Below are 21427 nucleotides of genomic sequence, written 5' to 3' on the forward strand. Positions count from 1 at the left end.
AAAAATACATACTCATGCATAATCATTGTTGAGAAAAGAGATTGCATCTTCTGATTAGGATAGGTATGATCATATTTATATTTTTTTTTATAACAGACTGTTCACTGGTTTGTGTTAATCATAGTTGTATTTTTGGGGGCAGATTAAAAAAAAAAAGTTACCATGGAGCCAAGTTCTGGCATTATCTACAAATCTGTCGTTGCTTCTGTAACAGGGTGTTCACTGATATGTATCACAGTTGTCGGTTTTTTGTAGCAGACCCAATAAAAAAGGCACCATGGACCCAAGTTCTGGCATTATCTACAAATCTGTTGTCACTATTCCAAATTTTATTTTCCTGAAATTTACCACAGTCGTTATGAAAAAGTAACACCACTTAATGAAAACTGCTGTTCTTATGATTTCATTAATTTCTTATTCATGAATAAGAAATAACTAGGTTAATTCACATATCACCTTGACAAAAGGAAATCTTAGGAAAATCCTGTTTCTTAATGTGAACATTACAATTCCTATCACTTTTTTTTGCATGTGTTTTCCAGAGTTTCTCAACATGTTAAGAATAAGTTGAAAATTTTTTTTTTCTATATAAAATTATTTGTACTAGTACTAGTACTAGTACTTTCCAACATTGCTGGAAATTTTTTTCTGGGATGCAGAATGCCTTGTGTTTTCACAATTTCTTGTTCTTTGAATGATTTGTTTGACATAAACAAATATATTATGCTTGCCTATTTGTCCAAATAGTCGTATATATATGTTTTGCTTGTGTCATGTAAAATGCATATAAATAACTTATAAATAAAAGACCCTGTAATTTCAATTTAAGATGAAGTTGTAGGCAGTTCATACTCTAGAAAAACTGTAGTAATTGCAATGAAAAATGTGTTTCTAAATCACACTGTAGGTTTTATATGTGAGAAAGAAAAAATATTTAAGCAGTGTATAATAGTAAATGTGTGAAAAAGTTTTATTTTCAAATTGAAAAATAATCTCTACTGGCCACTAAAATTACTGATTTGGTGGTGGTGAACTTCTTTGACCATGATTCATGTACATATTTTTTTCTACAGCTCCAGACAGTCCTCCAGAAAATGTGACTGTATTGGCTACATCTCCTCACAGTATTAATATCAGCTGGAGTGAACCTGTCATCATTACTGGACCAACATGCTACCTCATAGACATTACCTCAGTAAGGCAACTCTGTTTTATTGTTGGTAGTTATACAGATGTTTGGTGATATAAATACTACAGCAGATGTTCTTATAGAAATTACAAGACAAACATAAACTGGATTGAAAAATGATATGACTGTATCTATTTCCACATAAATACCACATAAGAATTAATTGTACATTTATAAATTTCTTAATGGGGGATAAATTAATTACTTGGTATTAAAAAATGTGTGCTAATAAGAGACCTTGGAGAAAAAAAATGTAGTTATAAATGTATACAGGAAAACAGTAGCTGAGCTTTGCAGAGGTGTACCTCCTTCTAACAATGATGCTGCTGTTTACCAGTAAAAATAATAATGCTTTCTTTTTTCTTCAAAGTAAGGAAAAGTTCATTGTCATGATTTTATAAACCAGAGTGAAGAGCCTCACCGAAGGAAGTGACTTGTACAAAGTTACACCGCATCAGAGGGCAAACTTTAAAGCCAAACTAGATTTCCCACTTTCCTCTTAGTGCTCTGTCCATCAGATTAGCTGTATTTTGGTAGCACAGCAATAACACTTCTTTCTCCTTGATCTTTATAAGCAAAAAAAAAGCTGACATAAGAGAAAAGCTCTAGTGGCCTTTCTCTTTTCATCCTCTACTACCCTTATAATAAACCTCATTTCCTGCCCTGTGGCAAGATATGAAACTTTCTAAGTTCGAGCACATGAGAAGTTTTAAGTAGGATATGCGTTCTCTGTTCTTCCAGACAGGGCTATCAGTGAAAATGGGAAGCCGTTTACCACACTTTACCCAGGAAAGCTTGCTATTTGCAGCTTCAAAAATCTTGAATCAGTCTGTTAGAAATAGGAAAGAAAATCAAAGACTACTTCAAACTATTTAAAGACTTTAAATAGAAAGTTTTTTCAGTTTTCTGAGAAGAGGGTAAGACTACTATGTTTTTATTTTAAATGTTCCTGAATTGGTCATAAGAATTACAGATATGCTAAAATATTAATGTTGAGATTTTTGTACAATCAAAATTTCTAAGGAGATCAGTAAAAAAATACGAAATATTTTAAGGTCCTCAGTAAAGTTACAAGAGAGAGTCATGCGTAGTCCTGCTATTTTCTCTTCCTCTAACTTCATTGTACACTATGTACAGTGCAATCTGTTCAGTTCTGAACACAGTTACCACAGCAGTAGTGTGAAGGATGTACAATAACAAGGGGAATACTAACAGGGAAGGAACAGTTCCTTGGCCCATTGGGTAGGTCTCTAGAAACTACATAACAATTTTTATTTCTCCTTTACTAGAGAAAACTTTTTCATCGTGATAAGTTCCTGCGACTTTTGACTAAACAGCATTATAGTGCATCAACAGAAAAAAAAAGTCTTTTAATTCTTTTGATAAAACTTCCAACTTCAATTTTCAAAGCTTGATTTTTTGTATGTAATATTTAATCAATTTGTATTTAAACAATTTCTCCTCTGATAGTTCCTAAATTATACATAGTGATTCCACATTATGAAAATGTTTTAAATACCTTATCAATATAAGTTACAGTAAAATTCCTAAAGTAAGGTTTCATGTGAGCCTGCCAGAATTTGGAAGAAACTTAAAAATCTGTTTTACAGGTTCAGTTTGGACGGCTTTGGTTTTGTTTTTACAAAGTGTTTTTTTTTTTTTAAAATCTATTTCAGATATCTAACTTTATTTGTAGGGATTCCTTGTAATCGGATGTTGTCTGTCTAATGATCAGTAACTACAGGAGTCCGTTCTGTAGATAATCATCTTAGTAGACAAATCTATTCTTTTTAAAGGCCAATAAAGCTGTCACAATCTTTTTACAGTGAAAATTTGACTATATATTTTATTGTCCCAGTGGAAAAATTTTTTATGAAGAATCCAAACTCCACAAACTCCTATATGTATTACTTACTCATTTTAGTTCTCAACTGAGTATCTTTAAGGATTTATAAAAATAGGTTCACAGAACAGAATAATTTCAGATTTCTACTCTGTCATGTCTTTATTCTTAAAAGGTAGCAATTAGTATTTATTAGTGAATGTATAAGGGTTCTGTTTAAATTGCTAGGATGTTCCTTGCAGTTTTATAGATCAAAAAAACTAGGAAGTACTCCATCCTTATTATTCCTCCAGGTCATATTTTAGTTTGTCTTGCTGCCTACTATAATTAGAAGTAGTCCGGAATAAAATATTACTGAAAATGAGTAAGGAAGATGGAACTGAGCCATTAAACTTCAGGAAGAATAGAAATAAATTTAACAATGTAGTACTGTGATTGCATTTTAGCTCTTGTATACATATTTGTATGCCAGATTTTTGATAGTCAAATAAAAAAAAAGTGTTTCAGGTCTTCATGGCCATCCCAGGAAATGAATGTCTGTTTAGTCCATCAGAAAGTTTAGTTCAGGTTAATTCTCAGTGGGGATAGATGCATATCTGTCAAATAAAAGGTATGCTTGAACTATTCTAATGTTTTAGCAGCTGCATTTAATACAGATTTCATCCAGTGGGAAAACTACTGTACAGCTACCTAATCCTCTTTTCAAATTACACACTGAAGAAACAATAATGAAAACATCATTAACTGAAGTAGTGGGAATAGACATAAAAAGAATTTTGTAAATGATACTTGATCAAACACTAGAAAAGCTCCCATTTTTTCCTTTTTCTCCTTTTTTAAGATAACATTAGAATTTATTAATCTGATATAAAACCCAACACTGTAGATTTTTCTACAGAACTACAGATTATTTGAGATGTATGGATGATAGGGATCCCAAGAAGTAATCCAGTCCATATCCTGCTCTAACACAGAAACAAGTGTATTTAGAGTCTTCCTCACAAATGATTCATTATCCTGTTCTTAAAAATTTCCACTGATGAAAATTGCTCAGCAACCCTTGATAGATTGTTCTAGTTTTTAACTAATCTTAGTCATAGTTTTAGTTACATATATAGGTATATCATCACAGTTTTTGTAATATTTAATTCTAATCTTTTTTTGGTAGAAATAAAATTCCTATTTGTTTTCATGAACACTAGAAACAATGGATTATCTTCAATTTATTAGCATTCTTTTTTATATTTTGAAGTTATTATTATGTCTTCCACCATCCTCCCTTTTCTAGATTGAACAATTATTTCTACTTTCCAGCTTTTCTAGTAAGAGAATAACTCCCTCCCCACTGTCTTATAAGTAGTGTTTCTATTAATATATCCCAAGAGGAATTGCACTTTCTATAGTCATATCAACATTATATATTGCTGCCCAATTTTCTTTTTGTTTTTGTATTCCAAACAATTTTATGCTACATAGCTGCTCGTCTTCTGGATCTCTGCCTAGTTTGATTCCCATTTCAGGTCACTGCAGCTCCCCTGGCCCGGTGTCTACCAGTTGGTTCATGTTTGCCTGGTGGAAGACAGTGCCAAGCAAACAGCCCATTTCCTTAATCCCATACTACATGAAATGCTAAAGCGGCAACACATGGGTGAGATGGGAGTGTACTCCTCTGTGCAGCTTTCTAGTCTTGGTAGTTAGAGACTTATTGTGAACACTTCTGTGTAAATGGTTAGAAAAGTGGAAAGATGAAAGCTAAATAAGGTGTTCAAATAATAATGTCCTGCTTTTGGCTGTTTCAAGTCTTGTAACATTTTTTTTTTTTTTTTTTACAGGTAGATAATGACAATTATAAAGCTCAGTTTCTGAAGACAAATGATGAGGGTAAAGTCTTAGAAATTTCTGATTTGAAAGCATTTACAAGGTATTCTGTAGTAATCATTGCCTTTACGGGGGACGTTAATGCTGCACTCATTGAAGGCAAGGCTAGTTCTCCAGTAATTGTCTCTACTTTTGAAGCAGGTTTGTATTTTTGTCTACTTTTTATATGGATCAAATGTTACAGTTTTTCTTTCATCTGACAAATAAATGGGAGTTTTGAACACATGGTGCACTTTTAATGCAGATTTGTTCTCACAATATTTTTTATTTAATATTTTAAAAGGTAGCAGTCAAAAAAAGTGATGGTGATAATAAATACTAAAATTTACCTTTAGTAATTCAGAGATCTTAACTTGCTCCATGTAAAATATGGAAGCACAGCCATCTAGATTACTTCTATAGTCAATGAAGAGAGTTCCTATCTATATTAGCATGCCTAAGATACCTGTCTTAGGAAGGGATGACTCTTCCCTGTGGAGGTGCCTGTTTCCCTTAAGAGACTATTGAAAAATCTATACAACATCCCTGGTCTTGATGCAAAATTTAAACATACAAAATTTAAGTGAACTGAATCCTAATGCTTATAAAGGGTACCTGTACTGATTTGAGGACACAATCTGTGTATTCTGAGTGGAAGGAGGTTGCTAGTGAAGGGCTACAGGGATCTGTGCTTGAGTCAGTGGTTCCACAGACCCAAAACAATCTGGAGAGTGAGGTAGATACTAAGGTGACAAAAGTTGCTGATGCTATTAAGTTAGTCAGATAAATAATACTGAGAGATCAGAGTGAGGAACTGTGTGAGGACCTCAGGACATCAAGAGGCGACGTTACAGAAAAGTAGATAGCATTTGCTTAGGAAAATATTAAGAGATGTGCATGGAGAAAATATAGTCCTAGGTTTACATACATAATTCCTGGTTATGTTCTATCTACTATCTTTGCCAGTTTTTAATTGTTCATTAAGGTTATTTAAACAAACAAACAAACAACAAAAAAAATTTCTGAAAAGATACTGAAGTTTTGTTTCGTTCAAACTAATTATCAACTATGTATAAACTAGAATTGCCTTATCTCTACTGAGGTTAGCTGCAGGTCAGCTTTTTTAGCTATATACTCAAGTTAATTTCAGATTTAGACATACTACACAGTGATTGTATTTATCATTTATCTTTCCTTTGATGTAAGAAAATCCAGTGTCCCTAATGATATGATATGATATGATATGATATGATATGATATATGTGCATATATAGATATCTTTCTAATCCTTTAATATACTAAATTCTAAGGTTTTCCTGACCTGTTTATACCCCTGGAGGCTGATATAGTCTTTTACTGTGGAAAAATGAATGAAGATTAAATTAGGTAGTAGCCAGGTCTGTCCTGTGAGGTATCTTTTTTGGTAGCCCTTTCTCTTATGTAAAAACGTGATACATTAAGAGGTGCAGTAACTTTAGAGAAGAACAGTTATTTTTTCCATCTCATCTCGTCTCAACTGGTTTGTACAGTCTAGCATATGGCTGAGTTAGGACCAATTCACATAGACATACTCCAGAGAAACCTGAGTAAGCATTTGTTGGCTGGTGTAAAGAAAACTGGAATTGGCTGAGGGAATGTGTTTACCTTCAGTTGCTTGATTTCACTGTTTAGAGGTCATGCTACATACTTCTCTGTGCAGGTAGAGCAATAAATACTTAGCTGCCTGGAAAGAATGTTACAGCCTTTTCTTTCAGCTAGGGACATTGGGAAAATGATTTATACCTTTGCTGTCTTGAGAATAAGCTACTGGAATAAGCGTTTGACATAAAACTGTCTTTGGGAAAAATACATGTTGTGTTTGTGTCTGGGCATTAGCTAGTGGAAAGTTTTTTTCCTAAAGTTATCTGCGATAAGCAGAGACTTGTAGGACCATGGTGGCTTGTTTATGTGTTGGGAGGGAGCTTGCTGTTGACAGAGGGCTTTCAGAAAGGGCTACTCTAGACTAACGCTTGTTTCTTGCTTGTCAGCCTATGCAAGGATTTGTTTACCCTGGTTGTATTTCAAGGTATAATGATGTCTTCAGGCTTTCTGAGTAGAAAATCTGAAGAAAATTTTCTGAGCAGAGACTACTGAGGGTTATCTAATAATTATTTTTAATATTTGCAGCATGAAATGCTATCATTAAGAGTAGTATTTCACTAAATATTTAACTTGTCATTGTCTCCATAAATATTTACATATACAGTAAGTATTTGAGATCTTTTAATTAAAACAGAAAATGCCAATGAAATAATACTGATATGCAAAAATGTAATTTGTAATTTTTCAGGTTTTACTCTAATAGCAATAGTAGTAAACTGATTAAGTGGATCATTGAAATATTTATTTCAGTGCCTGAAGACCCACCTAACAACATAACATTTCAGAAGATACCAGATGAAGTAACAAAGTTCCAAGTAACATTTGTGCCACCATCTGAACCAAATGGAAATATTCAGGTGTATCAAGCTATGGTGTACAATGAAGATGACCCCGCTGCCATCCGGATCCACAACCTTAGTGTCATTGATAAAACAGATCAGTCAGTCACTGCCATGATTGAAGGACTAAAAGGAGGACATACCTATAATGTCAGCGTAAGAACTGATACTTTTTCTTTGGATTTTTTCTTTGATATGAGTGAGAGGTTAGTCTGAAGAGGGAACACAAACTTAGGCTGAATATGAGATTTTCATGCTGGCAATGTCAGCTGGAGTCTGAAGAGAGACAAGTCTGAGGAACGAGGGCAGCAATGAAGAGGGTGGAGGGAGTAGGAGCAGGACACGTCACTGGTGGTTAGCTTTGTACTCTGGACCACTGGTTCATGTGCAAGCAAAGCATGCTGTGACACATCATCACAGGTACAAGACTAAATCTCTCCCTTAATTCCACCACTTGCATTGCTCATTTGGCTCGGATGAAGGGTCCAGGTCAGCAAGGGGAGCTTGCTACAAGTATGTGCATGAAGTCCTTTCAAATAAGCAGAGACTAGGACATGTGAGGAGGTGACATAATTGTTTAAGTGGGGTTGGTTTTCTCCTTTTTGTAAGAAAGACCTACATTGCAAGCAATAACGTGTTACTATACTTAGGACTGTAAAGAAATACGAAGTAAGTTCTAGCAAAGTATGAATGACATAAGGAGTGTTTCAGCATTCATTGTTACTTCAAATATATCCAGATTTGGGCAAGTTGGAGCTATTACAAATAATCATTAAAACAAGTGTTTGTTTTTTTAAGGTGTATGCAATTAATGGTGCTGGTGCAGGGCCAAAAATTCAATTGAAAATAACCATGGATATCAAAGGTATGTCTCATGCAGTGCCCTTTATCTGAAATCTCTAAAAATCCTGAAGAAATTGCTGTTCTACCTGTGAGTACACAGCAGAGTGCCTTTGTCTATTATTTAGAGGCTGCATAAGGTAGGAACAGGAACACATAACTGATAGCCTTGAGTTGCAGTGCTCAAGTTTGCTGCGTGTCACTGACCATTTACTATTCATATCTGAACGATACTGTAAACCATGTGCACACTCAGAGAAGTAATCATATTGACTTCAGTATTTTAGTTACCATCAGCAAACAGCTTAGAAGAGTATCACAGAGGTATAGCTAAGTATACAGTATCACAGTTGTGGAAATAAGTACAATCATTGAAATTCTTTGAAAAACTAAGACTTTTTACTGTTTTCTCTTTTAATTGAAAACTGATATGCAGAGGCATTTATCAGAATAAAGTTTTTAGAGGCTTAAGGCATTAAGTAGAACATTAAGTAATCTCTGAAAATATGCTGAAGATTTGTCTTGCATAACACAGCAATGTATCTGAACAAAGTACTTGTAGTGAAAACGTTTTCAAACAAAACTCTGTGGTATATCTTTGTTTAAAAACAGAACCACCACGACCTAAAAAGAAACCAGCACCAGTTTATGATACCAATGGGGCGTTACTCGTCACAGCTACAACAATTACAATCAGAATGCCGATATGTTATTACAGTGATGATCACGGCCCTATCAAGATGATACAAGTTCTTGTTGTGGAAGCTGGAGGTAGAATTTTATAAGTTCTCTTGAAAATTGTTTTCAGGGTTTTTAAATTTTTTTTTAATTTTCATGCTGTTTGTCTTTTCTCTTTTACTTCTTTTCTTGGGTCTCAGTAATTTCACATTAGAAAATAGCTAACAGTCATTTTAGCTGTGGCAACAGTACTAAGAGCAAAGTATCTTTCACAATATATGTGGGCTGGGTACTGGATTTTGGGAACACTTGCCAACAAAGAGTCATCCATACTGTTTGAAGTCACCAATATTATTCTGGCCTATTGTTATCAATACATTTTCTTTATTTCCTATTTCCTTGAAGAACATTTGGCATTTTTGAAAGGTAAATAAATGTGAAACTTTTTTTTTTCCCAAGGCTTTTCTTCTTTTGGTATTAGCGTTGCCTGTAAAAGAATGCAGTCATGTGCAGTTGATATTTCCATTTCATAACGGGGGCAGAGGGATTTATATAAATCCCTTCTGTAGACTGTGGGTTAGAATGTGTATTCCTTTGTACAGACTGGTGAACATTTACTTATATGAACAGTGCCATGATACTTTTTTGAGTAATTGCCTACCATTGTGAGTGGGAGTTTCATGATAGGACATCATGTGTTCAGGCTTACCTAAGAAGGACAAATTCCAGGTATTTAATTCCCCTGTTTTGCTTGCTTTCAAAGTATAGAAATAAAGCATTCACATTAAGTGAATTCACATGAAGTCTCTCATCTTTTTCTCAATTTTGCATTTGAGCACTAGTCCTACAGACATTTACTTCATAGCTACTGCTGTGAAGATTCCCTTGAACTGATAGATATGCAAATACTGTGTTAAGCAACATTTTGAAGATTTTTCTCCTGAGTTGGTGGGTACTGAACACTTATGGAAATCTAGTAATTTCGTTTATGAAACAGTCTACTGTCTTTAGAGTAAATGCTTTTTAACTGTCTTTCCTAGCCATGTTCAGTTTCAAAGTGAAGTGACTTGCATAACTGATATCCTCTACAGGCAGAGCTCATGTGCAAGACTGCCCCTGAAATTTTCTAGTTGTGATTCTGTTGACTTACTTACTCTGAGTTAGCAAAATATAGATAGTGTGGATAATAAAGAAATTTGGGTTCAAGTGCAAATACGCTTATAGACTTAGTTGTGTAATGGCACCGCTAGCATGCTAAACTCTTAAAAAAAATAATTTCCTATATAACTTCTTTAATTACAGTCTGGTTAGAATGTCAATTTTTTCTGATTATTTCTTTTCTTGACAATAGCTCAGCATGATGGGAATGTTACTAAGTGGTATGATGCCTACTTCAACAGACCAAGGCCATATTTTACAAATGAAGGCTTTCCAAACCCGCCATGTATAGAAGGAAAAGAAGATCTGAGTGGCAAAGAAGAGATATACGTCATAGGTGCTGATGCTACATGTATGATACCAGGCAGTCAAGACAAAATATGTAATGGCCCACTGAAACCAAGAAAGCAGTACCTGTAAGTACATTTGTCTCTATGTTTGTCTAAGAGAAAGATTTAAGTGAAATATACTTTTATACAAACATACAAAACAAGTAGTTCAATTATAAAAATGTGGAGATTGAAATGATCTTCATGTGTCTTAATTTTAAACTTTTTGGCTGAATCATAAATATGGGAGATTAATTTTTTTTAAATGTTTCAGGCAACAAAATATGCCTACTGACTTCCTAAATTAATAAGCCCAGATTTGACATAAATAATTCATATAGTTTGATTGAGTCCTTGATGTCACTTTTGCAGGTGAATAATGATTCCAGTTTATATTATACTAAAACTGGAAAAACAGATTTTAGCTTCTAAATTAAGTGCTGTTTAAGGAAATGCACATAAACTTTTATTTCATTATTTTTCTTGGTTTTATTTTATAGATTTAAGTTCAGAGCAACTAACGTTAAAGGACAGTTTACAGATTCTGACTATTCTGACCCTGTCAAAACTTTAGGTAAGGAGAGTGTAATTTATTAAAGTATTTCTCTATTTCCAAAGAATCTAGACAATTCCATGTTTCTTTTTAGTAGACTGGTTTCCCTGAGGTAAATAATCTCTATTTTTGTTGGACCTAGCTTAACCAGAATGGTTGATGCCTGGGGAGGGAACATATCCATTCCCTTATATGTCTTTTTGAGCATGTCAAGAGGTCTTACCTCAGCCTGGACTGTTAAAGAAAAAAGCTGTATTGACAAAGTTCATTAGAAGAGATTCAGTTATAAGAATGAAAATACAATTTTGCCAGGATAGGTCTCGATTGGTGAACTGCCAGAAGCTATACTGTTTGTGCAGTTTCCCTCTCGGGTGGATGTAAAGATTTTCCAATGAGCCTAGTATAGGAAACCTCTCAGTTGCAGATCATTCCTTCTAGTGGCAACTCATCTGAGGACATGACCTTTTAGTCCTTCATCCTTTAGATGCAAACAAAGCTCTGCATTAATTAATAAATGTATATTGTCTAATGGAACTCATCTGGTTCTGTTGTCACTGGGCAATAGTCCAGCTGTTATGGGGTCTCAATCCAGCATAAATTTCTCCATGACAGAGTTGATCTACCCCCAAAATTGGGAATGAAGACTATTGAAGCAGATTGCAATAAGATCTGTAAGTTATTTTAATATATTGGTACGCCAAAACTTACTTAGCTAAGCATTAGCCCTGACTTTCTGAAAAGGGATCCCAAGACAACTGGATGAGTACCCAGAAGAATTTTAGTGGGCACATATTTTTCAGCTGGCATTCATCTTCTGTGATATGAGCTCCCTTATTCATTTAGTCCATGTTAGAAATTTGTTACATGATCTGATACTGAAGATCTTGAAATGCAAATTCACTACCTGTATATTCTGAAAGGATCTGGCACTATTTCTCTAGCTCTGAGTGTTTTAAAAGTGCCACACAAAAGTTGTCTTTATATGTTCTGAGTTTAAAAGTTCTAAGCCAATGAAGCAAATAGCTTGCCCAGTGAGGGAAAGACTACATGTCCAATCAGGAAAAACAAGTTTACTAGAAATGAGTCTGTATCCAGTCCTCCGGGCAACTTTGTCCTTTCTAACAGAAAACTCTGCAATGCTTAAAGAAATCATCAAGGGACAAAAAAAAGAGAAATTATACTTGTAGGAGGCAGATACTGTAATTAACTTGCTTCTGTATTGTTACTGAAAACTTGTGACACTTTCTCCTTTGGTGTAGATCATAAAGAAGCAAGACCTGTTTGTATGCTCAATAAAATGTAATAGGAAACAAAAATAGCCCTGATAAATTCCTCAGATATCCGTGACTCGTGATACCCATATTCCAGTGCCTTTGCTGAAGTTTAACATCAAGCACTGCTTTTAAAATGAGCACTACAGCAAACTCTTGTCTGGCCTTAACTTCTCAATTTCATAGTCTATCCAACAAGAAACAAAACTTAAGTGGACAGAAAAGTAACACTTCCTTCTATGCTTTCTTACAAAAGTGTTGTGAAATCAACATCAAATTGATATATCACAAGTGATGCAGGTACTGCAGTTGAGTGGCTTTGAAGATACAGCACCGGCAATGCCATTACCAATGTCATATTAAGTGAATAAAGGAAGATAGATTCTTTCAGACACATTTTTCCTTGAGACATATAATCTGAGGAACTTTGCCCAAGTGTTTTTTTGTAGAACATGCTTTGGTTATATGAACTTCAGACTTGCTCCTGAAGCATAACCCAGAAAGCATACCAGAAAGATCAACAGCTCTTTGGTATCTTTGTGATCAATGACTTCTATTGCACTTGTAACAACAGTATCTTTTCAGAAGAAATTTATGCTGCCTGAAATCAGAATTGCAGTTTCATTTTGCAGTAATGATCTTCTTTTGTAATAATCACTGAAATTCGTGGTTTTCCAACATGATATTTTCTTTTTAGTAGATAAAATAATAATTTGAATTTTGGCAGAGGTATTCATGTCTAGATTATTTCAGTTTCTAAATCTACTTGTAGAATAGTAAGTCTTTGATCTGGAAAACCAGAAAGCTAACTTTATATCTGTGGAATTTCATACTGCATGTTAAATATGTTTGAAGGAGAAAAAAATATGGAAAACTTATGAGAGAGTTCTCTGTGACAGGCATCAGATGTTCTTGTTAAACAAGAGGAATTTTGCTAGGGAGGAACACTGAAGCAGAATTTATTGGAATACACAGCTGCAATAATGGTTTTTAATTATAGTAAAGGATACATTTTAATATGGCCCTCCCACTCGACAATACTTGGAGTACCATAACTCTCCGCTTGAGCTGGAGAAGTGGAGTTTCTTCCTCATAACTCATGACTGACATTGCAAAAGTAATGTCCATACTGCAATCAAAGGTCAGGATTTTTCCAGGAGATAATTAAGATGTGGTGACAAATACTGTTTAAACTTCTAGTACATCAAGACAGCTTATAACCTTTTCATAAACTCTGATAGCTGGTTCAGCAAATCATTGTGGGGCAGCTGGTAGTCCTGTGTAAGTGTAGCCTTTTTCCATGTGAAATACAAAGTTGATGAGACAGGAAGTACTCAAAATGGGGTTTCCTGACATTGCATTTTGCATAGAAACCCACCTTATGATATTCCATTATTACAGTTTGTTCTCATCATGTATTGAGTGGCAGCTCCTCAAAATTATACATGATGTCAGGACTGCATGCTAGTTTTATAATTCCTATTCTTCCTACTATGCCAAATCTGTTTTGTGTCCTTCCCTTTGCCCATGATCATCTTTACAGACATCTAATCCTTCCCTGTTGCAAAGAAGTAAGAGAAAATGTATTTTTTTATTCTTGGTGGGTATTCTGTCAGCACTGTTTTGTTTAATAACATTGTACTTGTTTAATAGATGCTTGGACTGGTTAACTGTAGCATTTAACATTGACTTCACTGTTCACTGGAATATAGATAGAACTGTTGTAGAGGGCCTCAGGAGATTCTTCTGTTCTTCTTCCACATTACTAAGATTAGTACCTTATCACAGAAATTAGTGAGTGGCAGGGACTTGTTAATTCTTCTTCTCTTTGCAACAATTGTCTGTATACTTGCTTTTCTTCTCTGTTGGCTTCCCTTGGCCTAAATTGTTCTTACCTTGTAGGTTTCAGTGTTGCACCTGAGACTTTACTAATGCGGTGGAAGACTTATTTCAGGTGTTTTGGAAACTATACTTAATTCTGTGCATCACAAGATTATGTCTATCATTTCATGTAGGCATGGTATTGCCTATTCATGTTGTTTGTGGTCCACAATAATCTCACACTTTCTTCTGATAAATTGCTACCTAACCTACTGTTTAATATGCTGTATTATTGTACCTGATTATTCCTGCCTACGTGTAGAACCATACACTTGATCTTACGAAATTGCATCCTACTGTTTTAAGACTTTTTTTTCAGCTAAATCAGGATTATTTTGAATTTTAATCATGTTCTCCAATGCAAATGCAGTACAGATCATCTGCAATATACTCTTTAATGCAAAAATCAGGGCATTTTGAGAGAAACAAAGCCAGGACTTCAGTGTTTCCCAGTGTGTTCATGGGAGGATGTTGTCCCTTGAGTAGGAAATCTCACTTTCATATGGCAGGAAGCAGGACATTTTTCTGTCCTTCCTGGAGGCTGGACAGCAGCTAGATTTTCTACAGTGGATCAGCAAGTGGAGGTGAATGTCAGCATAGGTGAAAAATACTAGCAGTAGTAATCAATCCCTTGCTACTCTTGTTTTCACTGTATGCCTAAGGAAAAAAGAGGCTGAGGTTTTTGAGATAAGAACAGGATTATCAGGAAGGGTGGAAAATTAAATGACTCTCAGAAATTTAGCACGAAAGAGGTTGAAAAAGAGAAACTACTAGTCTAAATTGCCTCTCAATGAGCCTTCATTCTCACCCAGAAGGACTAATTAGAATACCAGCAGCTTTACCTCTTTATCAAAAATATCTTTATGATAACTTCTTACTTGCTGGTGGTTATTTCTAACAATATCACCAGTTCCTACATAAATAAAGAGCATGAGTTAATGGTCAGTGAGGCAGAGTAATCCAGACAGTTCAGAGCCGATCACTAGGTGGGTTCCTTCAGCACCCTGAGAAGAGTATCTCCAAAAAGCATCTTTTATTTTGTACCTGTGAGTGATGGCTGCAAACCTCATAGCTTTAGAGTCGTGGTTCTTCCTTTTCCACTTCTGGAGTCTGATTCTTTCTAGCTGATAGAGGAGTGTGTCTGTTCTTGGCTGCATGGGGGCTGAAGCAGGACCTCAGCTCAGGCTACTCTTCAGACTGATGTTACTGCAGTATAGACCTACCTTAACCTGTTTAGCAGGTAAACCTGAAAAGCACAAGCGGATGGCTGCAAATACGGATGTAGACATATACTATTAGAATTATGTATTACATAGTTCAGCAATGCTTTGGAACCTTTAAATAGTTTCTGGTTTTGTTAATATTTTTCTTTCCTTTCTTTGACTGACACAAAACGGATGCAGTTGTATTGAGAAAAAAGTGCCTGTTTCTCATCACTCCCTGATTTCACCCTGTCAGAAATGTAAAAATTATAACTAATCTATGAAGTATTAGATTTTCACTTTCTGTTGCAGGCGAAGGACTGTCAGGAAGATCTGTAGAAGTTATCCTTGCTGTTACTTTGTGTATACTTTCAGTTGTTCTTTTGGTGGCTGCAGTATATGCTTTTGCAAGGTGAGATTTATGTATCCTTACCATACCATGTTTGCAAACACTCAAAAATGTTTTAATGATGAGTTGAAACAGATCTATAAATGGAACCAAGCTGTCATTTCAAAATGTGTTGCATTTTCCTTTTTTTTTTTTCTCTTGTATGTAGAAACTTAGGGAAGGACTCACAAAGGCTAGCTTTAGCTGTTGGGGCTAACCTCCATAGAAGAAGGAGAAAAACAAGCTTCTCCAGAGGGTAAATCAGAGCGGTAGCCTATCTTACCCTTTCAGAGTCACTTCTCTATTGAGTTGAGGTGAGAATACAGATCAGAATGTCAGTTGTCTGAAGTTAGCGTGATGGCTAGCCCTGTTGACATCTTGATACGAAGTAAATACTCTAAATTCTGTATTCTCTCTTACTAATAAATTTATCAATTAAACATATGTAAGTCTCACATGTGAAAGAGAAATTGACCTCTAATTCAAATTGTGAACAAAATGCCCATGTAAAGAAACAGACTGGGTACTGCATACATGATGTTACTTTGCTCATTCACCAGAAGTTCTGTTTTTCCTCAGCTGCATCATTCAGGCATTGCCAAAGAATTTATGTAGGAAAACTAAAAGAATATACAGGCTAGATTCTTTCCATGTAAATTTTAGACAATGTAACTGTTGGATTTGACTAAATTACACTGGATGGGAGAGCAGAATAAAGGCCCAGGAAGGATTTCTGGCAACCATTTTTCAGTTTCAGCTTGTCTAATCAAAGTATTGACATATGTGTCCTTAAATCTTTTGCTTGTTTATTTTTCACTATTATTTTCTGTTTAGAATTCGGCAAAAGCAAAAAGAGGGAGGCACATACTCCCCACGAGATGCTGAGATTATTGACACTAAGTTTAAACTGGATCAGTTGATCACAGTGGCAGACCTGGAGCTGAAGGATGAGAGATTTACACGGTAAGCATACTCCTTAGGCAAAACAGTAGTCCAAAGGGGCTGTAGCCATGACCCCTCTCTGACCTTTGCTTGTTTGGAAGTGTTTGTGCTGTTCTTATTTACACAGGTCACTGAGATCCTCTTTCAAAGAATGACCTCCATCCTCAAGACACTTCTCACTAGCTTTTAGAAAATCACTTAATCTTCAGCTCTTTTTACAACAAGATAAAGATCTAAGTGCAAATCACTGTTTAATTGTATTAGCAAAAAAGGGCTACATATTTTTAAACATGTAGAATTTCTGAGGTTTTTTGATGGCCCAGTGTTCTGTGTAGGCTGCAAACCTACATAAGCATTTTGAAAAAGTCAAACTCCCGGAAGTCCCGGTCAGCTAATTCAAGAACAAATCTGTCATTGTTTAATTGACATTTACAAAGCATTTTTTTCACAAACAGATTTGCATAACATCTGGGTTTCCATGGAGCTCAGCACACTGGCGATTCTGACATCTACTCCTTTAAGGTGTATGCAGCAATTCCAAGCTATTCGTATTTTCTGTCCAACAAATGATCGTCAGAGATATTTATCAGAGGGAAATCTCTCTGACTGCCAGAAATAGGGATATTATTCACTGAATAAATATAATGATGATTCTCAATAATATACGACATCCAACTGAGTTAGAAATGTTTGGTGAACATTCTTTACCCACCTGTATTTTCCCTGCTGTGTCAGATGAAACACTGTGGTAGACAGTCTCCTTAAAGATGAGAAGCCTAAAATAGTCTTGCCCTGGCAGTCAGGCATCCTACTGTTGCAGACTAGGAATAGCTGGAGGATGAAAGGTTGTAGCTGTTGACCTGTTTTGTTTAAGTGTGTATATGTCTATGTGTGTGGTACAGAGTAAGTTGATTGCATGTACAAACCTGTTCAAAATAGCACACACAGGAATGGCTGCTCGTAACAGATGAGAAAACATACTACGTATCATCTGGGAATTGTTGACATAATGGATGTGGTATGTTCTGTTTGGGGCACATGTCATTCAGATAGCTTTGCTAGTACCTGCTAATAACAGTGGAAAACATTCCCTGGAGACAGAACCATTGTCGATGCACTGCAATAACTGTGACTCGTATAAATGATCTTGATGGATCTTCAAAATGGCCTTGTTTCCAAACTGTTAGCTGAATAAGAATGGTATTAATTTTGTTTATATACTAAAGTGTTAATGGGTTTTACTTCCAGATACTCTTCATTTTTCTTTAGACGCAAGGAGATATTTGTCATCCAGTAAGTTTTTGTATTATTGAAGCAACATGGTGTGTTTTCCATTCTGTTCTCTTAACATCTGTGCTACCATACTATATTGAATTGATAGTTAATCACGATGAAATGTTAGTCTTCACAGCTATACTGATGACAAACAGTGGTATTTGTCATCATGAAATCCTGTTTATTTTTAGTCCCTAATGTTAAGATACAACAGTTCTACAATTATTTTTAAATAAATCAGGCCAATTTTTACATAGAAATTATAACATGTTATTACAATACAGCACTGATATATACAATCTATCCTTGAAGCAAATGTAGTGCAAATGTAACATAAGAAACATGCTGTTTCTTTCCTTTGGCAGCATGTATGTACTTAAGAGAAGTTATCTATTTTTTCTAAACTGCCTTTTCTACTCGTACTGCAGCTGTTTTGTACTATACCACTACAATCTCAGCAACATAGCCCTGCAGTCAAATCCTTTATCAGTTTGCGGAGTACTATTCTGCAACTTTTCTTTCTAAATTATGTGCCATTTGGATTTGTACAGTCTCAGACTCTACAGGGTAATTGCAAACTGTAATATTTCGTACTTATGTGCACTTCATTATGTGATTTATGCACAGGAAGGCTTTTACTGATGAGTGCTTCAGCAGTTTTTGTTACATCATCCCCTATTTTAATGAGTCAGTCTCACATTTTGGTTTGCAGTTTGTCATGTCCTTCCACCTGTATTTTTCTCTTTCCTCCTTCCCCACTCCTTTAATGGCCAAAAGCAAAGACTCTGCTCTTCATCCATTCTTGTAAGGTACAGGATGCAGCTGTTAAATTTTGGATTATTATTTTTCAAACAGTAGCTGCACTGAAGCTACAGCAGGCTCCTTCCCTAGGTCCATTGTTGGACATTGCAACAAATTGTGGTAGTTTGAAGTGCAGGCACTAACTGAGAGCTCCTCAGGAAAGGATTCATGCCATCTTTTTAACCGGAAGTCAGTAAACATGTTGTGGGACCCTGCTAGATAATATACATGTAGTAATGAAGGGCTGGATATTCTTTATCTGCTCAAAACTTTTAGTTTATTATGTTTTGGGGTTGGGGGTTTTTTTTAGCTTTAAAGATTGTTTCAGTATGTGTAAGATTCTTTTCTGGATAATGTCAGTGGCCAAAAGAGAGATTTTAGGTGTCTCTAATGCCGTCTTTCATTCTGCTACATCATTCCTGGTAATGATGAGCTATATTAAGAAGCTGGCAGATGCATGGCAGCATGCACCAAGGCAGCTTACTGCAAAACAATGTCTAAAATATTTCTGCTGCCTGTTTTCAAACTTCCACAGTTACACCACGAAAGAACTTTTGTACCTGTTGCCTTTGTGAAATAGCTATATAGAAGTCAATCATAGTCCCAGTTCTTGTGTTGTCCTTATCATTCTCATGATTTTTGCTTAAAGCAGTGCCATGTTAACATGTTAAATTATTGTAGTACATGTTGGTGACTGCAGTGTAACTTTTGCAAATTTACCATCCATTTGGAATGGCACTGTGCATCACTGCATCTTCATAACCTACTGCCATACGTTGGCTGCATTTAGTCAGCTGTCTATCATCTCAGCTGTGTTTGCAAAGCTTGCTGTGTTGCACAATGCTGTTTTCAGTTGGTGGCATCTTGTAATTGTATGAGGAAAACATAGGTGGGCAGACTCCTTTTCTAGGCTGCCTTGTTTGTATTTCTTGGACAGCAGTAAATCAGCTGAAATCTGGCCCAACTAAGTATGCTTTCTACCCTGAAAGGGCGATGGGGAGTTTGTGTGAAAATCTTAGGTGATAAAAGAGCAGTCTAGATTTTTTTTTGTGCCTACTAATTGTCCCATTCAGTGCTCATTTGAAGGAGATGCTTTGGAAACCAAGTGTTCTGTCATTTCTCAGCGAGCATGTTATTTATGATGTTAGCTACTATAAATCAGTAAAGGCATGGACTTGCAGCTGACACAGTTCATCCACAGAACCAAGATACTCTAGCCTGCTCCATGAGATCCTTCCTGACTGTCTCTCATACATTGTTTCTTCAGACATTCTCTCATATTTAGTGGATTGTGGCCTATGATCTTGGCTCATATTCTCAGAAACTTTGTGCAGCTAGTATCACATAAGAAATAAAAAGAAATAGAAAAAGGTTTTCCTGTTCTGTAAGAATATGACTGGAAATATTTTTTATCATTCTCAGCAGATCAAAAATTCAAAAGCTTGAAAAGTTTAATTAATAAAAACTCAGCGAATATTAGTATAGATTAGATTAATCAAAACATTTTATGTCATGCATTTTTATAACCTTTTAATCATGAATTATTTTGCATTACAAAAGTCACTTTAAATAGAAAAAAACCATCAAATTTAAAAGTACCAACATCCCATTTTTCTAATTTTGAAACTTTTGGGGGGGTCAATATTTTTTTTCAAATCAGGAAATTCATGTCAAATCCCAGTTCCCAGTAGCAATTTTTTGACATAATGGTCATCAGGGGAAAACAAACAAACAAACAAAAAACTTTAGTGCCTGAAAATTACTAATACTGGCTGAAATCTATACTCTCTCAGCAAGTCTTTGTTTTTTTTCACATTTATTAACGGGATGTAGCTTCTGAGGGCATGCAGGAATTGTGTCCTACTGAATTAAGTGGAAAATGAGATCTACTTTATAAAGCCAAAATGCTAACTTTGGATGTTTGGGACATACATTGATCTCCATGATCATGGAGATGATATGAGACAGGCAATAACAGGAAAAAACAATCCTTGTTTAAAACATGTATAGCACATCAGTGTAAACTGGATTAAACATTGGTTCATTAGTTATCCTGAATATACATATACTGGAGCGTCTCATCGCTTACTTTTTGTAACATGTCCATAGGGTTTGCCAGGTGACTTTTCAAAGCATACATTCATCTGTTGTGAATAGACTCTATCAATAAATTTTCAGGGCTCACCGAGTTTGGCAAGAGACAAATAGCTCATCCCTGTTCCAGGTGCTTACCTGGGAAAGAACTTCCCTGGCACCCTACTTTTGCAGTGGTTTCTGCAGCAAGGATAAAGCCATGTAGGTCTCTGTTTCTTAAAACCTTTCCTTGAGAAGTTGCACTTTGTGGTGGACACTTGGGGCTTTTGTTTCATTCCATATGAGGCAGCTTGTCAAGCAAATGGGCCACAGATTCAGAATGGAATGGAATGGAATAGAATAGAACAGAACAGAACAGAACAGAACAGTTTTCAGTTGGAAGGGACCTACAATGATCATCTAGTCCAACTGCCTGACCACTTCAGGGCTGTCGAAAAGTTACAGCATGTTGTTAAGGGCACTGTCCAAATGCCTCCTAAACACTGACAGGCTTGGGGCATTGACCACCTCTCCAGGAAGCCCGTTCCAGCCTCTTGGTAAAGAAATGCTTCCTAATTGTCATGGTTTAACCTGGCAGCCAAAACCAGGGCACTAATGTGAAACCAGGACACTAAACCTCCCCTGACACAGCTTTGAACCATTCCCA

General features: G+C 35.6%; 1 protein-coding gene across 10 annotated transcripts in view; it reads left to right on the forward strand.

Annotated features, from left to right (window-relative positions):
* The window catches only part of PTPRQ (protein tyrosine phosphatase receptor type Q), a 146151-nt gene that overhangs the window by 97017 nt on the left and 27707 nt on the right, over positions 1-21427 (forward strand). For 8 of the 10 annotated variants that reach the window (XM_075747610.1, XM_075747618.1, XM_075747678.1 and 5 more), the window contains 10 exons: positions 1074-1195; positions 4865-5051; positions 7281-7525; positions 8168-8234; positions 8822-8980; positions 10239-10461; positions 10875-10948; positions 15594-15693; positions 16504-16632; positions 17860-17904. In XM_075747610.1, coding sequence (XP_075603725.1) covers positions 1074-1195; positions 4865-5051; positions 7281-7525; positions 8168-8234; positions 8822-8980; positions 10239-10461; positions 10875-10948; positions 15594-15693; positions 16504-16632; positions 17860-17904 — 1351 coding nt within the window. The remainder of the gene's footprint in view (positions 1-1073; positions 1196-4864; positions 5052-7280; positions 7526-8167; positions 8235-8821; positions 8981-10238; positions 10462-10874; positions 10949-15593; positions 15694-16503; positions 16633-17859; positions 17905-21427) is intronic. The other 2 variants (XM_075747635.1, XM_075747645.1) reach the window with 1 other exon arrangement.

Source organism: Balearica regulorum, chromosome 1, assembly GCF_011004875.1.
Source record: "Balearica regulorum gibbericeps isolate bBalReg1 chromosome 1, bBalReg1.pri, whole genome shotgun sequence".
NCBI classification, from domain to species: domain Eukaryota; kingdom Metazoa; phylum Chordata; class Aves; order Gruiformes; family Gruidae; genus Balearica; species Balearica regulorum.